Below are 25,956 nucleotides of genomic sequence, written 5' to 3'. Positions count from 1 at the left end.
GGACAGTTAATTACATTAAACGCTGACGTTAGCAGCGTTCCCTTTTCCTAATGCAGTTGTCTTCTTGAAGGAAAGCATGATCAGATCAGATATAGCCAAAGAAATTAATTAGTCTCCTAAGGCTGTGTGAGAGGTTTCCAACTGTGGATTTCATTTAGTTTGGTTTTCACTAGTCTCACTAAGAGCCTGAGTAGGCGGACATCAGTGTCTAGGTGAGAGGTAGGGCTTCAAACAAATTGCTCAATGTTTCAGCAAAACTTAGAAGTGAATGATTGAGTTGACTTGAACAGTTACTCAAATTTAAAAATCCTGAGATTTAGGGTCAAAGTGCAGGGTTTTTCCTAGTGAATTTGGCAGGGACATTTTTACCTTCCATTGCAGGATGAGTCACAGTTCACTTTTCATAGATGAATATCACTTTTCATGGCTGAAATAGTTCAGATGATTCTACAAGACTTCTGGCTGCTGTGGTTCAGGACTAATGCTAAACTGGATTCTTGCTGCTGCCTTGTTGTGACAAACTTCAATTGTCAAAGGTTTTATCTTTGTACAAAGAGTATTTAGCTTGTTTAGTATGTTGAAAATGTTTCTGATTCCTCTGTGGACCTTTCTTTTCTAAATGCCTATGTGGTTTATAAATGTTGAGGACTGGATGCAAAACACAGTAGTCCTTGACTACTTCCAGCCACCATGCTCTACTAGCTATATATATATATATATATATATATATATATCTCTATATATCTATCTCTAAAATATATAGAATTAGAGATATATGTGTGTGTATGTATATATATATAAAAACTTGTAGTATTGTTGCAGTATTATTGCTATAGGCATTCTGACTATGAATTCTATACCAAGGTACCTATTCCTTTTTTATTAACTGCATCAGAAATTTAGGTCCTAAATTTGCAGTTGAAAACTCCCTTTCATACCTGGTACCCAAAAGTTGTATGTCCATTTATGGTGTCTTGGTCTTTTCCTGTTTTTTTTTTTTTGTAGAAACACATTTCCAAAGGATTTTTAGCACAAATTATGAAATATCTGTATCAGTAATATGAAATACAGATTTCTGCATGTTAAGAAATTATAGAACTTTTTATGTATATACATAAATATGACAAAATTAATTTCTGTATTGTCATACGGTACATATCCAGATGTTCAAAGACTTCGATTTGACCTCTTTGAGGGTTCTCAAAATGAAGCCTGCCAAAGATGCAAGAAAGTCCATTATAAAAAATTTTCAAAGTATAGATTGATTTGATTATATTTCAAGTGTTTTCCACTTCCTCCAAGACTTGCACATCAGCTCTGACAGTTACTCATTTTTTGGAGTGAATGTTTTTATTTAGTTGTCTTCTTAACATATATTGTCTGAAGGGTTAATCTGGCTTTTCTTTAAGTGCCATTTACTCCATTAATTCTATTGAATCACTCAGGGATCCGAGTGATTTATTTTATATTACTTGCTTTTTATGTCAGTGACTATCTGCTCTGATAGTCTTTTTATCCTTTCTAATTACAAAACTTGGGCTTTCCCTTGGTTTCTTATATTTAGGACTTCCATATGACAGAAAATATCTGTATAGTTACAGTAATTTCCTTAGCCTTGTTGTATAATTGTTCATCTTCACTTCTTTGGGCTCCTTGGTATCCTCCTTTCATATAGAAAGATGGATATGCATTATGACATTCTCATGCATGGGAATAGCCTCAGTACATTTGATGTTGTCTTTTCAAATTACTTTTTAATATGTGTTTGTGTATATATGATTATATATATATACACCAAGTTTTTCCCTCTTGATCCAACAGATGGCAAAGACGTTATAAAGTTTCCCTTTTATGAAAATTTATAAAATCTCCCATATATATAATGATGCATCTTAATTACAATTTAAATTGGAAGACAACATTGCTGTTCTCTAATTTAGTAGGAATTCTAACATTATCAGGTTTTTTTTTTAATTAGATGTTCTGTGGTTGCTACCTGTGATATCAATGTATCATGTATTCTGTTGCAAAATGTACACTATATGTATGGTCAGAATGTAAGGAAAATGACATAGAACTATAGGTGGAACACATAGTTTCTTTTTAATTTTGTGATAATTGATTTCTGTATTTTCCATTTCTGTGGATGGCTGTAAACTGTCGTAATTCTGTACAGAGAACTAATGAACATTCACCCTTGAAACAGAGTAATATGTGAATTTCTTTTTGCTGGTAAATAGCATATCTGCAGCCAGATGATGAGCATGTTTTGTTGCTGTTGATTTGGCTTGGTTAGTTTTGTTTTTATGGTGAAGTTTGATTTCAGCTGTACCAGTTCCTTCATCCAGCTTATCAAGATGCTATCTGAGTTTTAGTGCTAGCACAGAACAGACAAATAGGAACATGGGAAGGTTGTATGGAGGAATGCAAATTTGCCCTTCAGAACATGCCACACAGAATGCCATAAAGTCATTAAATCAATTTTTGATAAGTAGCAGTAGTATTTCTCATAATTTTACTACGTAAATATGAAGCAAAAGTATGAAGAAGTATGAAGCAAAAGAAATATATATATACACAGAAAATAAGTGAAATCTTTAAAAAGGTATGACTGCCTAAACAATTTCCTGTTGATCATATACATTTACTTGTTTAAGCAAACCAAAGGTATAATAAGAATTATATAGATTAATTAAGAATTATAAGTTACTGAATTATTCTTTGTGCATATTCTAGGCATGTGTTCTATAGTCTGTAGTTGCACTGTGGAGCACTTTACCTTTAATACACAATACTTGGTGGAGGTTGTTTTTTTAAAAAAAATTGTTTCTTTATACTACTGTTATTTCCAGTAATTCTGTTTATGTGAGTAATATTCTAATTTTCAAGTCGTTCCTAATGTATTAAAAAGATAAACTAATAAATGTTAATGCTGCTTTATAATGCATGCTAGATATTGAAAGCCCTTTCCTCTCAGGTAACTTTTTGTGTGTCTTATATACAGGCAGCGTCCTGCACTTGGTGAATGCTTAGCATCTCTTGCAGCAGCCATTCCAGTAGCATTCCTTGAACCTTCTCTCAACCATTATAACCCATTGTCTGTCTTCAACACAAAAAGTGCAAGAGAAAGAGCAAGTAAGTACTGTTCCTCATGCAAAAAATAACCCACAAACATATGCATATCATCAGAAAGATATAATTTATGAGATGAGATGAGATATATACCTGTGCATACTCCAAAGCCTTACTATAGTTATGTCTGCCCAAGATGGTGACAGAAAAAAACCCTGAGTGACAGTGTTATTTGCATTTAGGCTTTTAACATAGATGAACCTGGACATTCTCTTTTATTTCGTTAACAAATCTTTTGCTTTCTGCACTTGCAGTTTTAGGTATGCCTGATACAGTAGAAGAGATGTGTCCAGAGATCCCCCAGCTGGATGGACTAATAAAGGAAATTAATGATTTAGCAGAGTCTGGAGCAAGATACACTGAAATGCCTCATGTAATCGAGGTTATCTTACCCATGCTATGCAACTATTTATCCTACTGGTGGGAAAGAGGGTCTGAGAGTGTTCCTCAAAGTGCTGGGCCTTGTTGTACAATGATAACATCTGAGCATCTGAGCATCATTCTTGGAAACATTCTGAAAATCATTAACAACAATCTGGGAATAGATGAAGCATCTTGGATGAAAAGAATTGCAGGTGCGGTAAATATTGTACCTTATAATATTTAATTACTTTGATACACTTCACCATATTACCCAGTGATATAATAATAAATTGTAACAAAAAAAAACAAAAGGAAAGAATGATAAAGAGTAGATAAGTAACAATAATAGATTTAAAAAAAATATATTATTTTTATACATGCATTGTAGCATCACTTAAGCAGAGAGCTTTCTGTACAACATAATGGATTTTAAAAATCTTAATGTCTTCATGTGCTGTATAAGAGCCTTAGTGTTTAATTTGGAGTGATGAATTCCGTTGATTTTCAAAACACCTAAGAACTGTGTATTATAGCAGAGGGTGTAAGTGCTGTGAATTCTGTTTATGAAATATTGGGACAAAAGGGAAAAAAGTGTACACAGTGAAATAATTCCAGGAGTAACCCAAATTCAGAATCAGTCGCTTTGCTGGAGTAACTGTACCGGCTATTAAATGAGCAGGAAAATTTCTCAAAATGTCCTGTAATATTTAGTAGCTAGCTATCTGAAATTCTCGGTTTTGAAATTTTACCATCCCTTTTAAACCGTATAAAGATTTTAATATTGCATATTAAGAGTATAATATGCAATAAGGTGATTCAAGAAAATATGTGTAAAGGTAATAATTCCCTGCTAAATTTTAATCCCCCTTTGGTACTGGGTTTTCAGTGTTATTTTAAATACAGGAAAGTCTTTAATAATAATAATAAGGATTGCATTTAAAATTAGTAAGAACTCTGTTACTTAATTGTAGAGACCACTGCTTGCAGTTTTGTAGTTATTGCTTATCTGAGTAAGGAGATGATGTACTAGTGTGGTTCTTCAAAGGATTTTTGACTCAGGTGTTCTGCATTTTATTACTAATGCTTGTACAAAATAGATCTACGATCTTGAACTAGTCATTCATTCTCTGCATTTTAGCTTGCCCAAGGCAAAAAGAGGTAAAGGAATTCTTCCAGAACTATTCTTCTGATTATTTTCTGAAATTGTATATATATAAAAAAAACCAACCAAACAAAAAAAAAACCTCACACACAAAAAAAACCCAAGAGCATTTTTGTAAGGATTTTAGTGTCTCTATCCCTACTTTAAGTTCTCAGAGACACGCGACTCGCCAAAACCACGGTAGTTTAATTGACGTGACTGAAATACTTATCTAAATTCCCAGTAACTAGCTTTTAATCTCTCAATACACACAGTTGTACAAAGCTATATTCATAGTTTTATTAATACATTCACAATGCTCCAGACATATGTGAAGCAGTATGACCTTTATGTTTTCTAGAACTGCATAGTTCATATTAGTACCATGAAAAACATCAATTGTGCTTAAATCATAGGATTATTTGTATTTTATGTATAGTTTATGCTCAACCCATCATCAGCAAAGCCAGGCCTGATCTGCTGAAAACTCACTTTATTCCAACACTGGAGAAACTGAAGAAGAAAGCTATAAAGATCGTGATGGAGGAGGAACAACTGAAAGCAGATAGTAAAAGTGACACCCAGGAAGCTGAGCTACTGATTCTTGATGAGTTTGCTGTTCTTTGTAGAGATCTTTATGCCTTCTATCCAATGTTGATACGTTATGTAGACAACAACAGGTAAATAAAAACTAATAATTAAATTCATATGTATTAGTTAATGTACTAGAGTCCATGATCACATAATCAGAAAGAACACAATGCATTTAATGTTATGCTGAGCATCAGATCCTAAGTATTTTAGATTCTTAACTTATAGAATGATGTACCTTGAATTCACACCTTTTTCTCACAGGGATTTGACTTATTTAGTTGTATTGTAACTGCACTAATTATCATTGAGAAGCCATATACTGACCAAATTTGTTATATATGCTACTGCAGCCCAATGATGTTACAAATGGATATGCCTTTCAAAAATTAAAAAATGGCTAAACCCCTTAACCGTTAATGAAGGAGTGAAAACCTGTTTTGCCTCAATTGAATCATTCTATTTGTAGATAATACCACAAAGATGTTAATCTTTTGCGTTGTTTTTTCAAGAGGGAAACAAAAAGTGTTTGCACAACATTGTATTGCCTTTGGAATTACCAGTTTTTTCTCAACCATTTATTGAAGGATTATTCTGTGCCTACACTTCCCCTTTCCTTTGCCTCATAGCATGACCCCAAGACGCTCTTCAGAAGAGCATCTGAAGTATCTATAGTACCTCAGTAGCTATAGTATCTTAATCCTATCCTTAACAATATTGTTCTTCTGTACATAATCATTGTCCACTTATATTTCTAGGTGTTAGTACATATTGGGCTAGTTAGGATAATTTTCAATGGATACATGAACATTTATGCTGTGAACCAATTTACATCAAGAATTATTTGCTTCTTCTAGATGAATTCAAGTTTTTGCTATTTCAGACCTTGTTGGCAAGGAAACGCTTCAATTTTTTAAAAAACACAGATTTAACTGGGATATGGAGAAATCCAGCTAGGAAGAGTTCATGAGTATAAATTATAATGTAATAATTCCTTCCATGTCTGCTGTCAGATGTCCACTTCATGTATGGTCATATTAATGCATTTTAGAGACATTTAAGAGGTCTGCATCTAATTAGTTAATTTGCCCAAGTTTTCTGAGCACCCTTGTGCAGACAGACCCAGACTGAAGTTGTGTTGGTTCCTGGGCTGCAGTAATAAACCAATTGAAGCAGTCAGTCAGTCCTTACAGCTCTATCCACTGATTCCTTTCCTTATACTATTCCTCTGCTCCTCATTATAGTATTCTCTTTTGGATCAACACAAAGCTTTGATAACAGAGTTTTAAGGGGGGGGGGGGGGGGGGGCGGGGGCAAGAAATAGACAAATACTCAGAGTTTTCCCTTTCAACCAGGTCTGTCTTCTAGTCACATTCACAGAATAGGCACAAAAAACATGTGTTGGCATGGTGCAGAGGAGGAGCAGGCAGAAACGAGTAGCCAAAAATTCAAAGTTTTGTTGGAGATGAGTAAAATTGCCATTACAATGGTTTTTCTAACCATGGTCATGTAAAATTGAAGTGATTCTCAATAAATTCCATGATTAACTATACAAATTTAACCTGATCTATTAAATAGAGCTTCTTATATTTGGTTGTCCTATTTTAAATGTCTTCTCTTCAATTTCTCTTCATTTTGAATTTAGAGCAAATTGGCTGAAGAAACCAGATGCAGATTCTGATGAACTCTTTCGAATGGTAGCTGAAGTTTTTATCCTGTGGTGTAAATCACATGTAAGACAAGAAGTATACTTTTTCTTCCATTTCATTCTGTCTTTAAACATAAATGTGGTACATGCAGGTGAAGTAAACTTCTGGTGATTTTTTTCCCCCCCCACTTTTTAGAATTTCAAAAGAGAAGAACAAAATTTTGTGATTCAGAATGAAATCAACAATTTGGCATTTTTAACAGGAGACACCAAGAGCAAAATGTCTAAAGTAAGTTAATAAAAATATCTGGATCAGTCAGTTAAATCTTCAGCATGTGTTTTGTATATTGTAAGAAGGCTCTAAAAATCTACTCAGACTGCAACTGCTGTGCTGGTAGAAGAAAGAAAATACAGTTTTGCTTCTTAATTATAGACATGACAACTACTATGCAAAATATAGGCTACGTACCTGAGAGTTACCTGGTAAACAGTCAAAGACACAAGATTAAAATAAAGGTCTTGATTTGAAAAAGTTACACGTACAGGAGATGGGTTGTAATATACAATATGGGTTGTTGCTTTTTCAGAAGAAAAAAAAAAAGGTAAAAAATGTAGGCTTTTATAAAAGCAAGTGAAGAAACTTTGGTTGCCTTATCTTTTTCTTGTGAACATCAATCAATATTGTTCTCTCAACTTTGATGGAGGAACGCTGCCTTTGCGTATACCTCTTTATTCATACATATAGCATGCCATGTGCGCTGTTTTGCTTGGTTCTTATTAATGATCACATTAATTTCTTCTTTGCTCATTTTCAAATATGACAAGATACCGACATGGTGGCTGGAAAGTACGTTTGTTACCTGTAAATAGAGAAAATGCATGTTGTCAAGGTAAAAAAATGCCGCTTTGACATTAGCTGAGGAAGCTTGCCTTCAGGATAGTTGAAGTCTAATACCAAATAGGCATTGCTAAGTGCAGCAAAGAACCCTTTATTTTATTCATATTTGTAACGTGTTTGGAGTAATCCTATTTTGAAAGTGTTCTAGAGAAGTGGTGGGGTTTATTGTTTTGTATTTCACTACATTTTGACTCTGTAACGTAGCTGCTGTAAGTCCAACTTTAGACAATAGAGAATCAGATAAAATGTGCCATTACATTTCTTAATTCTCTTTTAAGAAAAAATGCTTCTTTTCTGTTATTTATTCTTTTTTTTTTTTTTAAGCTCTGAGATCTGCTTAAGCCGAATCCTGATATTGGGAAGTTTACAAGCAACAATAACACATTTTCTGCTCATCATGAGTTCATAACTGGCACTAAGCAGCAATTCAAACTATATAGAGCCTCTCCTATTTGGAGAAAAGGAATTTTTTTTTATATGTTTTCTTGCTTTCAAGATGCAGCTCCTTGAGATTGTATGACAGAATTGAGCCATTTGTTTTATCCTCCTTAGTGAGATGAGTAGTGAACATAGTCCAAGCTATTTGATGATCAATTGCACAAAACCAGTCTAACATAGATCTGTACTTTCATCATACGGCAATCACTATACAGACATTTAATACATATACTTCAACATTTATACATTAGAATTGGCCTGAGTAGCCAAGAATTAGATGTACTTTTTTAAAAACATGATAGATTAGAATCAGGTGACTCATATTTAATCTAAATTGTGTCTGGCTGCAGTACTGGTAATAGGATAATATGATGTAAACTGATAGTGTCATATTTAAGTCAGTCTGGCATGGCAGGAATGACAAAACAAATCTTTGCAAAATACAGAATAGTTTTCCTCATACTGCTCTGATTTGGATAGAATCACCAGAATTTAAAATCAAGAATCTATATGACCCAAATGTGAAAGAATTCCATTTTGAGATTACATTTTCAAATGACTGTTGTGTATATTTGAATATAAAGATACATGATGTATAAATACTTTTATAAATATATTTATACGTTAACAGAGATGTAGATGCATATGCAAATGCATGTTTCTTCATATGGGTATGCAGTACAGGGATGTTATAAATTATTTTATATGCACATTATTTTTTAAAAACTTTAACATCAAATCTTAAAAGACACTGTGCATGGTTATTGCTAATATAGGAAGAAATAAAAGATTGTATTGTTCATTACTGAATATTTTATTAATATTTTCATATCTGCAGGAGTAGATAGTAATTTGGTTTATTATGACTTAAACACCATGACACAATACATGAGGCATCTTTTAGAAGTATTGTATTGGTTTTCTATATATGGTTTCTAAGCATGAAATTGATACAATTTCACAATATATAATGTGAAATAAAACTAATGCATTCATTAAAGCATACATTTAAATCTGAATAATTTTTTTTAAGAATGCATAGTTCAGAATAAACAAGAAATTCTCTAAGTAACTGAATGTCCGAGTTTCTTACCAGGTTGGATATATATTTATATCCTCAGAGAATAATCAGTAGAGGATATTAGGGAACATTATTTTTATAATTTCTTGCTTTAATATTAACATTCAGCTCAGAAAGTAATATGCTAACAGAATAATTAACACTTTCCTCTTTATCTTTACATACCATATGCAGAAAAAAAAATATGCAGAGGATGAAGGATTATGATTACATTATTTATCAGTAGCTAATAGCAATGGTAACAAATGATTCATCATTCCAATCAATAAATTGATTAGGTACCCATTGTATTTTGATTATACAACACTAACTTTGTTAATATTTTCTCAAATAAATGTATTTACAGCTGAGCAAGTTTTTTAATTTTTCTTTTCTAAAAAAATGGCAGCAGATTGCTCGGAGGGGAATGGTAAGTTAGAGAACTTTCAGTCTGAGAGAGACTGGTAACATAGATTGCATTGAAATAACAGATTTGTGATAGAAGCGTTGAAATGGAGAATTTAAACACATTCAGCTCCACTAATCTGTTATTTTTGAACCCTTCGTAGGTTTGTTGATAAAATAGTGGTTTTTTTAAGATGCAATGATGTCCTATTGTGTTTTACAGTTAATTGATATAAATTAAATGTATACATTCACATGTACATAATAAATGTGTAATACATATGCGGGCAATTTTTCTGTGTAAGTTTTGTAACCTAAATGAATGTGTGGCTGAATATATGACCTCAGGTGGTAAACACTTGCATATCTTACTGCAGTTTTCATTGACTGGTCCTCATTATTAATTTTTTGTGTCTGTTTTTAAAAATCATTTGGATAGAACTATTATGGAAGTTTGAGGCAGTCGTAAAATCCGAGTTTGTATTATGAAACAACATTGTGTTTTGTGCCCATTTGTAATATGTAATACATATTATTTCCATTTTTACCATTACTTAGAGGATGTCATGTTAGTATTTTCTGCAGTCATTTTTAATCTCATCTTTCAAACTATTTCAATTGCAGAGAATATGTTTCTTTTAGATATAATATGGTAAATCGTTACTGGATTACTTTTATGGTCAACTTTAATAAACGAAATATCTTGTCTTTACATACCCTCAGTATATATCTGCTGAGCCATGTCTGTGCAGCCTCTACATATATCACACAATTGAAAATTTCAATTAAAATTTGCTATTTGTCTCATTAAGGTATTGAAGACTCTAAGATGGTTAATGATGGTTAGTCTTTCAGTCTTTCTTGACTTGTAGCTGGTTTTCTTCACTATGTGATATAAATACAATAGGGTATAAAAGATTTTAATAATAGCTTGGCTTCAACATTTTGAGGCTAGTTCAAGTATCACAAGAAAACAAAGTTGCTATTAGAGCTATCACAGAAGGAGGAGATTGTTTTTGTTTATGATTTTTCTGTTTATTTTTAACCAATGTTTTTTCTATAGTATTTTCCCATGCCTGGTCAAGGATTCTTCTGAGTAACAGTTGAATTTCTTTGCCATTTTACTATAACTACATGTTTTTTTGTTATCTTCTTAAGATTGCCTGACACAATGATAATATAGTATTGACTATGGAATACCTGTTTATTTAAGTGTTTTATGGTATTAATATAACAAACAGGAAAAAACCCGTATGTATGAGAGATATAGTTGAGTTTATAATAGTGTTCTCAAAATGGGTACTGCTGAGAGATATGAGTTTAAGTTCTCTCAGACTGTCTTCAAAACAGTAATGAGCTATGCAATGGGAAAATACATCTCTTTTGTATAGATGTATAGAAAATACATCTATAAATGAAATGCTGCATCTTCACGGTGATAGTTTAATTTCTGTTTTTAAACATAATTTTTCTCAGTCATATTTTGGTGGAGAAAAGAGGTAGAAAGAACTGTTTTGGTTTCACATATATGGAAAAATATGTGAATATTTTTCATTATTGGACTATCCAGGGTTCCAGACAACTTCCTCCTTTCAAAAATATTGGGAAAAGGTGCAGTCATTAGTATATTGATGTGTGTGCCTACTAGATGTACTTCCTTATGTGCTGAAGCAACAAATGGTAGTGCTGAATAGTGACAGATAAATTCTGAAGTTCAATCACTTAATAAGGATTAAAGTGAATAAAAATTTTACAAAGATCTTATTTGATTATACACTTACAGTCTGTTGGTTTAGCTACAAACTTATATTTTTATTGTCCTGATAAAGCTGTAAGTTTATTACTAACTTGTGAAATTGTCATCTTTTCATCGCTTTTACTTATGTTTTTTTCCCTTTATTTTTCTTTCATACAGGCCATGCAAGTAAAGGTACAGGTCAAAGTGCATGATGTGTCTTTGTTTTAGATTTAGAGATGATCAGGCTCCAAGCATTCTTTCCATTGATCATAGCAGTGGCGTCACAAAGTGAAGGCCTGGGTTCCACCTACTATAAATTTTCTCCAAGCTAAAGTGGCAGTATTTGACCAGAGCAGCTGAAATTCCCTTTGGCACTCCCACATGTTGCTTAATGTGAAAATGTAGTAAAGTTACCTTTTGTAATTACTTTACATGTACATTCTGCCTCTGCTGTCTTTCTGTATTCTGATTTTTTTTTTGTTAATATATTGAAGCAGATGTTGTGAAAGCAATGCCTAAGTAGAGTCATCAGAAACATGTATTTGTCTTATGATATACAAGAAAAATATAGGGGAGAAATGTGCTGTAACCTATATATTGTCTGTAGATGAATAGTAGCTTATATTAGAACGAATAAGTTTAAATAGATATAGAGTTCAAATCCTACTTTTTTCCAAAATTAAAATGATCTTTACTAAAATTGTGAGGTGTGAAAAAGCTTTTGAATAATCCGTGTTTCTTTTATGTAATGCATTCAAAGCTTCCTTTGTCTCCAGTGAACCACAGTTCACCTTCCTTTGCATCATTCATATTATCTTTTTTTAAATATGGATTTCTAACATATATATGAGTACTTTTCAAGACATGGTGTGCTCTTCATTGGTGAAGCAGAATGAATAGCAAAATGGAGCATAAAATGCTTTCATCTTTGCCCTCACCCTGTGTGCTAAGAAGCACACATGATGCTGTGAAGAGTTTTAATCAATTAAATTGGAGGCATAAGTTAAAAAGTGAACAGTTGCATTAAACTAGCAGACCTGATTTCACATTTTGCTATTGTCAAACTTCCCCAGGTATATAGAGTAGGATTTAATGAATGGTGTCATGGTAATCTCAGAGAATTTAAGGTTTTAAGAGGGCTGGAAATACTAGAAACATTAATTCCATCACCTTAACAAGTTTTAGCTGATTTTTTTTTTTTTTTTTTTTTGTATAAATAAATTCTTTCGTCTTTTCAATTGTACATTATTACAAAACCTACTGGAGAATCTGTAATTCTTTTTCTGTGTATGTTTGTTTAAGAAATGTCCATTTGTGTGTTTAAATCCTCAGACAAGTAAGGTCATTATACTGTTAGGCAACCAGATTATATCATTCTTCCTGTTAAGGTCCTTTTAGCACAGTTAATTATTTAGGCAAAATATATTCAATTTTAATGCTCCTTACATTGAATGACAAAACATTGGAATGAAGTTATTGTATGTACTCATATAGGTGCATATTAGCACTGAAAGAGACATAATTTTATTGTCATTTTGGTGTCTGTGACTCTACTTACACATTTATCAGCAGGAGTTGTGAATTCAGACAACAGAATTTGAAGGCAAAGGCAGAATGGGTCTTCTTTTCATGTTTTAAAAATGTTCAGGTTTTAAGGTTCACCTATCTTGTTCCTACCTAGTTATTAATCTGAAATGAAATTAAAGAAAATTGGATGTGTAAAACATCCTTAAGCATAAAGATGCAGAAAAGTAAACCAGTATGCCTCCTTCTTCCCCACCACCACCTTTTTTTTTTAGTATATATATATTATATCTTGTTATTCCTTATTTAAGTTGCATAGTGACGCCACTGGAATACAGTGATACATTGTGGAATTTGTTTGTCTGTTGTCAATGTAGAGTACAAATAATGTCATTATTATAGCCATTACATCACTGCTATTTCTAAGGCACTTCCAAAAGCAAAGCTTTGAGGCAAAGTACTCTCTTGCAATTGTTAGTTCCTTAAGAAAGGAAGCCACATCCATTGTGTGTTCCCTCTGACCTGCAAAATGCTCAACACCAGCTACGTACACAGAGATTCACCATCCAGAAGACAGAATTTGCCAAAATTTACCACTGAGTAGAATGTGTATGGCTGTCTTTTTTTCTTCCAGTGATTACTGTGATAATAGTGTAGTAATAATTGGTTAATAATGAATTGCAATGGATTCTGCTGTATCCTTATGTGGAACTGCACAAGTAATGAAGAAAACTTAACTGACAGAGGGAAAAGGATGTGGAGGGTTAAATGCAAGCATTTGCTGTTTTGTATTGTTGTATAAGCCTGGTGGCCTAGTCCTGAAATCTTATCTTAGGCAAAACTCCCCTTGAATGAAGTAGGAGTTTAATCTAGGTACAGAATTCAGAACTGGGCTTTTTTTATGTTGTTCTTGTTTACCATATGTTCATTAAATATATGGATCCGTTCTAAAGATTTTGGTTCATTGTCTCATAAATGAAAACTTTTGTGTGAAATACTGTTGTACAGTGTGTGTTGTAAGATAGGGCAGATGTTATTCTGTTGTGATGTTTACTTCTCTTTTTTGTTTTCCTTTTCCTATTACTCATGATCTCCAAAGATGCAAAAGACTTAATTTTTCATCCCAGAATTACTTATATTAGCCGAAGCCACAGAGCAGTGCTTTTCTCAGGGGCACTAATTCATTAGCATTTTATTGCATTGAATTAAAGCCTTTTAGATACTGGTATTTTTCAGTTGAGACAAATCAGATAATATTCTTTCATTCAGATCCTGGATAACTGTTTTTATGTTTCTAACAAAAATGTAAACATCCTGAATTTGCCTCTGTAACATTGAGGACTAATAGCATCCCCTGAGACTGACTCAGCTTTTAATTTTAAGTTTGATTCTGATTTGAGAGGTAAGATCCACAAAATATAGTTAGATTTGTATGTACGAATGCACATAAAAGTATGTTACTGCTACTGAAGTATTACTGTTATTGTAATTTCTGCATTGGTGCACATCTAAAATATTCTTTTACATTTCCTGCTCAAGACTGTACATCCTTCCTCTAATGTAGCATTTTTAATTAATTGTACTACATCAGGAACATGGTTTCCTTGGACCATTAGGGGAAAAGCATGTTGGAAAAGTGTGTGATCAGAGAATTACAGTCATTTACTTTTCTATTTTTTAATTATAGTCTGGAGGACAAGATCAAGAGAGAAAGAAATCAAAACGTAGAGGTGATTTGTACTCCATACAAACGTCCTTGATTGTAGCTGCACTTAAAAAGATGCTTCCTATTGGTTTGAATATGTGTACTCCTGGAGATCAAGAGCTCATCTCTTTGGCTAAGACTAGATACAGCCATGTAAGTGTATACTTTGTAGTATTTCTTAATGCAAAAGCAGAACTTTATAAACTGAACTTTGAGACAAGTTATCTAAGGAATCAATATAATTAAATATATCAATGTACTGTAAGCAATTGTAACTGCTAATTGTGCTTTCACAAGGAAAAGTGGTGTGTGTATAGACAGCTGCCATCATTTCCATGTCATTTCCTATTTGTATACAATGTACAATTTTACATATACATATTAATTTGAACCAAATACTGAAATATCATCAGTTAGCTTTAATTATCTTCAAAGTGTAATCCTTGTTTTGTGGTCAAAATTAAAGAAAGCCTTTATCCCATGCCCTTCTGGTAATTTACATATTTTGAAAACAAAAGAGGTTAAGTTTCAATATTAAAATAGTAGCTGTTCAATGTTGTACATATTCTTATGAGATGAATCACAATCTAAATTGAAATATACTTCTACCTTTCTACAGAGGGACACTGATGATGAAGTCAAAGAACATTTACGTAACAACTTACATTTGCAGGAAAAGGTAATATAAAAACTGTCTTAAAAATGCTGCTGTTCACTTTTAAAACACAGAAGTCACAATTTTTTATCACATGTAAAAAAAAAACCAAAAGAGAATCTGAAAAGCTATTAGAAAAATTGCCTTTTTAACATTTTTCTTCATAATTTTTTCTTGACAATAATTGGTTTATTTGTAGCTTTGGCTGGTATTTTCAAATTTCAGGAAGTCCTATAGAATGAGACAGTTGTAAAGAATTGAGATATTGGTAGTTTTAAAGCTGTAATTACTTAAAATCAACTCAATTCAAGATGAAAGTAAAACAAACTAGTATTTCAGCTTCTTTTCTTGAACTTAACTTGCACTAATGATTAAATAGTATTTCTAAGCATATATGCATTCTGAAGTGGCTATGATAAAATAATAAAAACTTGTGTCATCTTAATGTTTAAGACCTTTACAAGCACATTTATGTTCCTACTATTTATACGCTGAATATACTGTCAAAAATGATACCAAAATGAAGTCCTCATCATCCTTTAAATAATAAATAATTTAGATCATTGCCTACAGTCTTTGAACCTAATAGGAGAAATTCATTTATCTGTCACAGGAGATGACTATCTGATTGCTATAAATTTGTGCTTACATAAAATTAGATTGGACACACTAAGTAATTCTAATGTGTTTTTTCTATGTCTGTCTTGCAAAAAAACCCCAAAAAACTTTGGCTGCAACTCTTCACCTACTGAAATTCCAGCTGATTTTATAGACTTCATAAAAAAGCTTTCCACCATCAGTACAGAAGTCCTGCAAGGAGTTAATCTCAGTCCCAGTACTAAATGTCCTTCCTTATTTTTAATTCAGATAAATGGGATACAAAAGTCCCAATGGCCTTTATTTGGTTTCACAAAATAGAAGTACAAGACCTTGCTTAAGAATTGAGTTCAGTTACCCAACAGTATATACAGAATCTAATGCCATTTTTCTGAGCAGCTGGCAGATGTTGATTTTGACAAAAAGATGACAGATGAAGTGGGAGTATCTAGAACATTCTTTATGTTATTATGAAAATTATAGTGATGGTAGTCAAATTCAGTATCTTCATACAGCATCTTACATACAAAATATGTTGGTTTTTAGTCTGATGATCCAGCCGTGAAATGGCAGTTAAATCTCTACAAAGACATTTTGAAGAGTGATGAACCTACTGACCCTGAGAGAAATGTGGAACGTGTGCAGAGGATATCAGCTGCTCTCTATCATCTGGAACAGGTAAAAAGCTAAATGTCTTGTAAAGTGTAAAACACACTGTGTTTGCTTTAGAGTAGTATAAGGGATTTTTTTTGCTGTACAGATTATTTTGACTTCAATAAGTGTCATTATTAAAGTTTTCACATAAAAATTACTTTTGCACATGCATGCATGTGCACACACATGTGCATACAGATGTCTATATATGCAAAGTTTTTAATGTAATCTATTGAAGAGCATCAATTTAGCTTCAGGGAAAATTCAGGTTGTATTTGCCTCTGCAAATCTTTGTGAACAGTTGCAAGAAATGTAGTATACAAATCATCACCATTTAGTAGCTGAAAATTCCATAAATTTAAGGAGAGGTATTTGCATGTACACTTATTTTTAATATACTGGGTTTAACCTGTCTCCTATTTCTGCACCTGAGGATGCTGTAACAACATTTGAGTTGGTTGCCTGTTCATTGAAATGATACAATTTAAGTACAAAAAGGCATTTGTAGTCTTTCCACGTAAAGTGAATGCATTTCGTTCCAAAGTGATATAGCACAGAAATTTGTTCACATGGACAATTGAATATGTATAGTTAGAAACAGATAAAATAACTATTGTGGAATTTTACCAAGGAGTCCTACACATGAGATACTCTGGTATCTTGAGCTTTTCTGTATAAACTGAGAAGTACTACATGTAAGCCCCCTCCAGTATTTTTTCTTACTTAAAACAAAACAAAAAAAACCCAAAACAAACAAAAAAAACCCAAAAAAACCCCAAAGAACATTTTTTTCAGATGATGGGGAGCATTTGTAACGTTTTCTAATTTGCTAACTACATTAACCACTAGCTAAAAAGAAATTTTATTTTAAAAAGTTGAAGATTTTCCATTGTTTGTATTAGAAGATATTTTCTCCTAGGTTGAACAACCACTGAGATCAAAGAAAGCTGTTTGGCACAAACTCCTGTCAAAACAACGCAAAAGGGCCGTTGTTGCTTGTTTCAGAATGGCACCATTATACAACCTGCCACGGTAAATGGCTTAAAGATTTATTTTTTTGTAACTTTTGTTTCCATTTCTGAGTGCATATATTGATTATGTGTACCTATAAGTTGATTGTTAGGCCTATGTAATTTTAAGAGACAAAAGAGTTTGTTAGTTAACAGCTAATTCCTCACAGAAGCAAAATACTTGTCTCCTGACAAATAACCAGAGGGGGAAAAGACCATAGGAATTACACTACTTCAAAACCGAAATGCTTCATTATTGTCAGCTGTTACTCTGTATAGTTAGTTCCTCAAGTTATCTGTGAAAATTGATGTTGCTGTTTCTGTCCCTTTTTTGCCTCTGATTGGTTGCTGGTTTTACTCTTTATTCTCCTGTGTTTGTATTCTTTTATCTTTTTTTTCTTTTTTTTTAACTTTGTATGGCTATTCCTCTCTTATTGCATGAATGCTTCATGCCTTTTAGCTTGTCTGTGGCCGTCTTTAGCTACTACATCAGAATGTTATGCACATTAAAGCAGCTGTTGGGGAAGAGCAGTGCAGAATGATATTTTGGACTTCTGTGTTGTTCTGCTTCTTTCTCCAGTTGAATGTAGATAGCACAAAGTCCAAGATAAAGTATATCCTGTGCCTGGATCCATCCACTGCTTTAAACAGAGTATTAAGATCATGCAGCATTTGAGTAATTTCCTTTCCCCTGTTCCTTCTCAACAAATCTGCATTTTATTCAGATACAGCCTAAGCACATCTTTAGGTTTGCTTCTCACCTTCTTTTTTCATGTTTTTGTTAAAGATTGTTTGCAATGTATTTAACAGAGGAGTTGGATTACATTTTTAAATGCTTTTATTAAAGCCAATCTACATGCTAATCTACATGTCAGCTAAATGTCTGTAGCTGTGCTGCTAACATATTGGAAGGATATTAGGTTTGCACAAGACAAATAAAAAGCCAGTTATACTGTAAAAAGCACACATCCTTCCTGTATAAAAATTAGTCATTCTAGACTATAATAACTTCTGTAAGTTGTTACACAACCACAAGGCAATCTTTAAAGAACCAGAGGAATGAAAAGGTTTCAGTACAATATAAGAACAAACTAGCTAACGTCAACCATTGCATCTTCAAGAACTGTGTTTGGAAAAACAAGAGGAAGTGCCATGAAGAGTACCCATTTCAGTACAACATTTTTGTGAGCATTTTTTCTTTACAACCATATTCTGGATTTAGTACTTCTTAAAATATTTGGAATATATATGAGCACTCAAATGATAGAAATGGTTCATCTTATTTTTGCCTTAAGAAATTCCACTTTTATTTATCTTTGAGGTTGATGGAACACTTGCCAAGGGGCAAAATGGGTTATGAATCTGTATTTTCATTTCAAGAAAATATGGAGTAATATTTATTGAAGCAGAACATTTACATTACCTGTATTTTCATTAAAAACATTTTTGTGTTAAAAAGATTGAGGTTGATTCTTCTTAAACTTTATGGAAGATTTTGTGGTGGTTTACTCCTAATTTAAATATGAATGTGAGGTGAATCTGTCCAATTATTTTGTCTTGCAGATTCTAAAAGTGAACTGTCATAAATCTATTTTAGCCAATTAATTGTGGTGTCTGCTCTTGAAAACAGGCAAGAGTGAAAAAACACTTTGGACTTGGAATCATAAAATGATAGAATGGTTTGGGCTGGAAAGGCACCTGTAAAGGTCATCCAGTCCAACCCCCCTGCAGTGAGCAGGGGCTTCTAGCTATATTGCTCAGCTTATTAGTGCAGAACAGAGTATTAAAATACACTAGTTTATAGACACAATTTCTTTTAGATATGTCATAGGATTCTGACAGGAAAATACGGCTATGACACTATTATGTGCTATCTCCATCATTTAAAATGATGGTGGTGTTAAGACAACTCTGAACCCTAGGGAGATTATTTCAAGTGGAGTATGATTAATTCTGGGAGTTATATAAGTCCCTTTGAACCATAGTTTCAAATGCAACTCTTCCTATCTTGTCTATTTTCTCATTTTAGTTGCAGCTTTCTATTGGGAGTGTTAGTTCTAAATTTGACACTAAAATCAATTAGTTTAGAGGGCAGTATGCAGGCATGATGGTGGAACTCTTTAATTTATCCTAGAGAAGATTAAAACCTTCCATGGATAACGAGCTCTTTCTTTTGAAAATTGTCTGGAGATTTAGGTGGCTTTCAATGCAGTCTAATGTTAATCTTACATTTTAATCTAATTTTCTTCAAAATACTTTCTTATATGTATCCGGTTTTAGGAATTCCAAGAAGATATTTCAGAAATTGAAATGTCTATTGAGGTGCAAGCTTTTGTTAACTCATAGGAAAATTACTTTAACTTCTACCGTAAATATTACAAATATTCCCTTTTGTGAGAAGTGCCTGGAGATACAAAGGAAATAGTTGTATTTTTAAATATTTCTATTTTTCAAGGAAAGAAACATCAGTTAAGTTAGGAAATACTAATTCTTCATGTTCTGTGTTTAATGAATGTTCATGGCTTTGAAAAAGTGTCTTACATGATAAATGTTTTCTCTGAGATGTGTGTATTTGTTTTAAGGAAATTAATTTGTAAAAAACTTTGTCTTATTGTCTGTCATTGTATATGCACATAGATACAGTGAAGTTGTACATGGCAATTTTTCATACACAGTTTACGAATACGTTCTGACTGCTATTGAATTTAACTTGTGCCTTTCTTCAATGAAAACCTATATGCTTTTCTTCAGACACAAAATTAGCAATTTCTTCCTGAGCACCTTTCAACGTGTTTGGCTGGAAAAAGTACATGAAAAAACTCAGTATGACAGGCTTATACTCAAGTTAACGGTAATGTAACTTGTGGAGAGCCTCTTGCTTATGCGCACTATTCCTTCCCAGCCATGATTTGATGTTATCATAAAACATGAATTTGTACAATTTTCAGAGGAGATTCTGATTGGTCAGTTTTTGAAATCTGGCAATAAAATGGCACCAGTGCCAGCAGGAGAGCCTCAATAACTATTCTACTATAAAATAATCATGTGTGCGGTATATTTAAACAAGTTGTAGTATGCACAGCCAATTTGTTTAGCTTTTTTAAGTGTTGCAGCATTAAAGTAAATGAAAAGGCTCTGTGGAACAGTCTTTGTAAACTCATGTAAGTGCACCTCAAACCAAAATTTTCCCCCAAATGTAACGTAAATTTGGAATGGTTTGGCCATTATTATGTGTAGTCTTATTGCCATGAGCTGTATTTTCTGTGGAAACCTAAATTAATGAATACTGTATAATAGTAATTAATATGCCTAAGAGTTTTATAAAAGTGGATGTTTTTATAGAGCCAGGTTTTGTGTATTTCTAATCCAGCCTCTTTGAGGACACATTAATACTACCCTGATTCGGAGTGGAAAGAAAGGAAGCTGAGGTTAGGCGTTTCTATGTGGAAGAAGGCAATGATTGTAGATAATGTGCTGGAAAGCACTTGATAATTATTTTGATGTTGACAGCCAACTTCTGCTGTCTCAATGTCCTAAATCTGGTAAACTAGATTTACATCTCATAGGTGTAAATCCCACCCGCTCATTCTCAGTCTGTTCAAGTGTGTATTTTTTCCATGCCGGCATTAAGGTTCCAGTCCTGCAGTTTCATATATAATGTATGTTAATACTCCCAAAGCCTTCAAAACAAAAAATAATATATACACATGCGTATCAAAAAAACCAGTAAGAATATTCAAAAGCACGTGCAGATTCGTCACTGAATGTTAGCTGTCTTTGCATTTTGTTTCACTGACCAATCAGAGGATCAGAATTGTACAAATATGTATCCTTACTAATCATTAACCACCTGAGCTGTTATACTATGTTCCGTTACCCCTCTTGATCTCACTTTCACAACCCCCCCAGGCACCGTTCTATTAACCTCTTCCTCCATGGCTATCAGAACTATTGGATAGAAACAGAGGAATATTCATTTGAGGAGAAACTAGTTCAGGATTTGGCTGTAAGTACTGACATAATTGGGCATATTTTTCAGTGCCCACTTTAGTGTATATTTTATGTATCTATTATAACCTAGATTTAATTTTTGTGTACTGTATGCATATGCATAAACTTATAAAATATTAATCCTTATGCTTCAGGGCATAAGGTCATTTTCTGCTGTGGTCAAAAAGACATTCATCCTGTGATGCACACTGAAGGGCATTAGGGTGGTTTATGCCTTCAGAGAAACCATGTGATACTCATTCCTGAGAAGAGAAATGGATTAGATGAACTGTCAGACTATTTTTGTCACTATGGTAATTCCTATGTTCCTATATTTTATTTAATGGTTTTTTAAAGCTTGACACAATTGATCCTTTTCCCCTTTAAAAATTTTTGTTGATACATAATATTTAATTTTAACATTTTCAGCTTTGATACAAATTAATTTTGCTGTTTTCTTGTTGATACATCATAAGAAATAAATATATGCAGCCATATTCAACAAAAATTTAGTTTACATGATGTATACTTGTTAAAAGTTATTGGTAAACCTCAGCATTTTATTAACCGAATATAGATTCAGAAAGCCTACTGCTCTTTCTCTTCCCTCTCCATATTTTGTCTAAAATACTTCCAAGGGGCCTATTTTCATAGTATCTAAACACCATGAAAATGAACATATAGCTTCATGGATCACATGAAGATGTATTGGGAGATGATTCATTGTGAGCAAAAGCACTCATATTGTGCTTTTTAAAGACCCGCTAGTATAGGAGGTTGTATGGCTTTTCAAAATTGCAGCTAATATATTCTTCTCATACTCTGGACAATTATGTGGTCACAGTCTTTGACTTTGTTGCTTCTTTCTAAAGGAAGGAATGAGGCTATTAGTCAAAACAGTGATTACAATTCTTTCAGATTTATTAGAGAAGTAAATTGAATTTCTTTAATTACAATTATTACTATAATTACAGTAATTCTACAATAATTGTAAACCCTACGAAGCAGTGATAACACAAGTAAGGTAAAGGTGATACGCTGCTCTTCTGCCAGTGCTGGCTATGATATAGTTCAAAATACCAGAAAATGTTTGAACTTGAAGTAAAAGTAGTCCTTATATTTGCTGAATCAAGGTTACCTAGAATGATACATGAAAGTGTTGTAGCAAACAGTAGTCTGAACAGGGTGTATCTGATGATGTTATTAAAAATAGTTTCATTTGCCAATAGTTCTGCTAAATAACTGAGCTGGGACTTTCTTTCAGTTCTGGTCCACTGGAAACACATAATTTTTGCTGAATAAGACTTCCCTAAGATTTTCACTGTCTCAGTATCTTGCAGAAGAGAAACTTATAATGTTACTATCAAATAAGAATAATCATCAGATATTCTTCCTAACTCCTTCTGAGTCATACAGGCACATAATGCTGCGGGTTATGCTGTAAGCTGCTGAATAAGATAAATACTGGAAGTTAATACAAATTAGACAGAATAAAATTACTGAAATCCTTTTCTAAGCTTAATTACTCAATTTTTTTCTTACTCGTGAAGCTTAATTTGTAAATTCTGATATAAATCTTGAGACAGACACCTCCAAAAAAAGATGAAGAGGAAGAGGAAGAGACTGAGAAAAAACAGCCTGACCCACTTCATCAGATTATCCTCTATTTCAGTCGCAGTGCTCTGACAGAGAGAAGGTAAAAGGAGCTGTGTTGAAAAGCATATTAAGTAAAAGCACACCATAACTGAACTTCTAGTGACATTGCAGAACTGATTTAACATGGCTGCTGTTCAGTATCGCGCATGGTGAATATTTTTTGCCTCCGTTTCATTAGAATTTTCATGTATTTAAACTTGGTATAACCTTTATATTGAGACAAATACTGATTATTTTTGACATTTTAAAAACTTCATAAATACTCAATACAGAAATAACGGAACATGAATTCTCATAGAAACATACATAAACATAAAATACAGGAACTGATGGTTCATCCAGAGTACCCTCCCCTGGTCTCTGCTGCTAATAGATGTGTGTTCTTGTTATTCAGTATGTCAGAAAAGGTTTCGTTGATGATTGGCATGAATCTCTTTTAGTGCCAGTTTCTGTTTTGAATTCTGACTATTTATTAGAATATGTATTTTGTATGAGTAGAGTACTCCAGTGCTTTATAGACTTTTTCTGTATGACTAACATAATCTTGCCATCTGGCAGTTACAACTATTCTAATGTATATCTCCATAATACTTTTCTGCACATGCAACAATCAGTGATCCTTATTTATCCAATATGACTAAGTTGGTTGTCCAAATATACCTCTAAATTGTTTAATTAAAACGTTACAGAGACTTGGTTTGAGATAAGAAAATACATTTATAATACAGTTTTCAACTGTAATAGCATTTCAAGTAGACTTGTATCTACTTTAATAAAACACTCTTTAATAAAAATGGTATTAAATTTTAGCAGGAGTATGACATCTTTTAATTACTACATCATAAAATAATTTAAAATATTTTTTACTTTTTATAGCAAACTAGAAGATGATCCTTTATATATTGCCTATTCCGCCATGATGGCAAAGGTAAATATACCATTTCAAGCTCTGTCCCTCACTCTATTCAGGTACTTCCCATTAATATTAGATGCTTTTTAAACCTTCTCCTTCTGTTTCTTATGTGGACTGGTTGATACTTGTAATTTCTGTATTTTTAATGAAGCAAATGCTTTTCAGAGACATTTCCTACATTAAAATAATATTATAGAATTCCAGTAGGTGCAATTCTGTTGATATCACTTGGGGCACTTTTTTTTGTACAGGATTAACTAATGAGCAGTCTTAACACGTTAGTTATCTTTGTTCTTTGGGTAATTATTTTGGAGTTAATATTTGAAGTTTGTAAAAAATAAGTTCACTGTCGGTTTTTGCAACATATTGATTACAGCTGACATGAGGAGAGTTTGACTGAAGATAACTATTATGGATGTAAATAGACATATGAAACAGGAACACATAGCCTGTATACAGGCTACATACAGGGTGTATATGTAGTTGGATGAATACCCTGAAGTATTAGGAATAGCAGCTTCTTAGTGTGGATGAGCACAGCTACTTACAATTACAGGGATTTAAAATCTTCTTAATGCCTTTAATAGCTGATTGAAAAAAATCCTTTGGTCATTTTTGTAGAAACACTATAATAAAATTAGGCATTGTTTCATAAGCAAAATCTTGTGATTTCTCTTTCTAACATTGAAGAGTTGTCAAGAAGAAGAAGAAGAAGAAGAAGAAGAAAAGGAAAAGACATTTGAGGTGAGAATTTAGATAACATTTATTTCTCATCACCTAATGATGTAATGAACGAGTGGTTTAGGTTAAGTTGCTTAAAGAATCACCATCAAAAGTATAAGTGAAATAGTTTTAATAGGAAATTTTGGGAGTGTGACTTCACAAAGTTTGATGGCAAGATTCACTCTATTATTTACCACATAGATAAATCACACAAAGAAGAATCAGACTAAAATTAAGCCAAAATTATTTACACAGAGACTAAAAATATAAAAGGGTAAGAGAGACCCTCCCATTGAGTCACAAGGTTCAGAATGAAGCCCCTTGCTTTCTGAACTCTCAATAGATTTTAGGTGCATCTAGATCAAATCCTAGTCTCAGACTTGGTCAATGGTTTATGTTTACAGGATATAAAGAATATTCACAGTTTAAGGTTGATCATAGGATTTTAGCAGCACCTACTCATCAACTAATTTATCATTTACAAAGTGAATCAAACAGGAGATACTTAAATTAAAAATGTGGCTTAACTATGGAATCAAAATAGTAGTATTTATACTAATTATGAAGTTACTAAATCAATTCATCCACGCATGCACACAGACACAAAGAATAGAAGTATAGACACTTATGTACAAATAGGTCTAGCTATTAAAAGTTCCTCTTGAGTTCAGTGAAATAGTTACATCAAATACCTTTGCATTTCTCAACGGGCAAAGGGCTGAGCCTCAAGAAGCAGGAAAATCAGCCCAGGCCTTGCCATCATTTTTTGGTGACAGTCCCCCAGTATTAAAAACTTGTGAGTTCACAAGCTCTGAGAGGTGTCCTGCTCAGAGGGAGATGCTGTTCACAGCCCTCTGTGGCCCAGGAGAGTTCAGAGGGCCTCACTTAGGACTGCTTTTTATAGGTTCAGAGATGATTGGCTTTAATCACCACTGATTTTCCATCCTGGCCACAATACGAGTCAATAATTAATGGAATTTTTCTCAAAATTCCATCGATGGTGGTATTGTACCACTCTGAGTCATAATAAGGAGTGTTCCTAGACTTGTTAGGGATGTTACTGTCCAGATAAGGAATGCTCCAAGGTGTTGTCATTCAGATAAGGGATGTTTCTG

General features: G+C 33.0%; 1 protein-coding gene across 1 annotated transcript in view; it reads left to right on the top strand.

The window, feature by feature from the left end:
- Nucleotides 1-25,956, top strand: part of RYR3 (ryanodine receptor 3) — a 233,982-nt gene that overhangs the window by 176,743 nt on the left and 31,283 nt on the right. Inside the window, exons 66-80 of the mRNA XM_037394911.1 lie at nucleotides 3,005-3,135; nucleotides 3,387-3,707; nucleotides 5,076-5,316; nucleotides 6,873-6,960; nucleotides 7,072-7,164; nucleotides 9,681-9,701; nucleotides 11,592-11,606; nucleotides 14,626-14,796; nucleotides 15,263-15,322; nucleotides 16,442-16,573; nucleotides 17,469-17,581; nucleotides 20,311-20,410; nucleotides 23,136-23,245; nucleotides 24,082-24,133; nucleotides 24,809-24,862. Of these exons, the coding sequence (XP_037250808.1) occupies nucleotides 3,005-3,135; nucleotides 3,387-3,707; nucleotides 5,076-5,316; nucleotides 6,873-6,960; nucleotides 7,072-7,164; nucleotides 9,681-9,701; nucleotides 11,592-11,606; nucleotides 14,626-14,796; nucleotides 15,263-15,322; nucleotides 16,442-16,573; nucleotides 17,469-17,581; nucleotides 20,311-20,410; nucleotides 23,136-23,245; nucleotides 24,082-24,133; nucleotides 24,809-24,862 (1,702 nt within the window). The remainder of the gene's footprint in view (nucleotides 1-3,004; nucleotides 3,136-3,386; nucleotides 3,708-5,075; nucleotides 5,317-6,872; nucleotides 6,961-7,071; nucleotides 7,165-9,680; nucleotides 9,702-11,591; nucleotides 11,607-14,625; nucleotides 14,797-15,262; nucleotides 15,323-16,441; nucleotides 16,574-17,468; nucleotides 17,582-20,310; nucleotides 20,411-23,135; nucleotides 23,246-24,081; nucleotides 24,134-24,808; nucleotides 24,863-25,956) is intronic.

This window comes from Falco rusticolus, chromosome 7, assembly GCF_015220075.1.
Source record: "Falco rusticolus isolate bFalRus1 chromosome 7, bFalRus1.pri, whole genome shotgun sequence".
Lineage (NCBI taxonomy): Eukaryota > Metazoa > Chordata > Aves > Falconiformes > Falconidae > Falco > Falco rusticolus.
The sequence above is the reverse complement of the archived record's forward strand: the minus strand, read 5'-3'. Positions and strand labels throughout refer to the sequence as shown.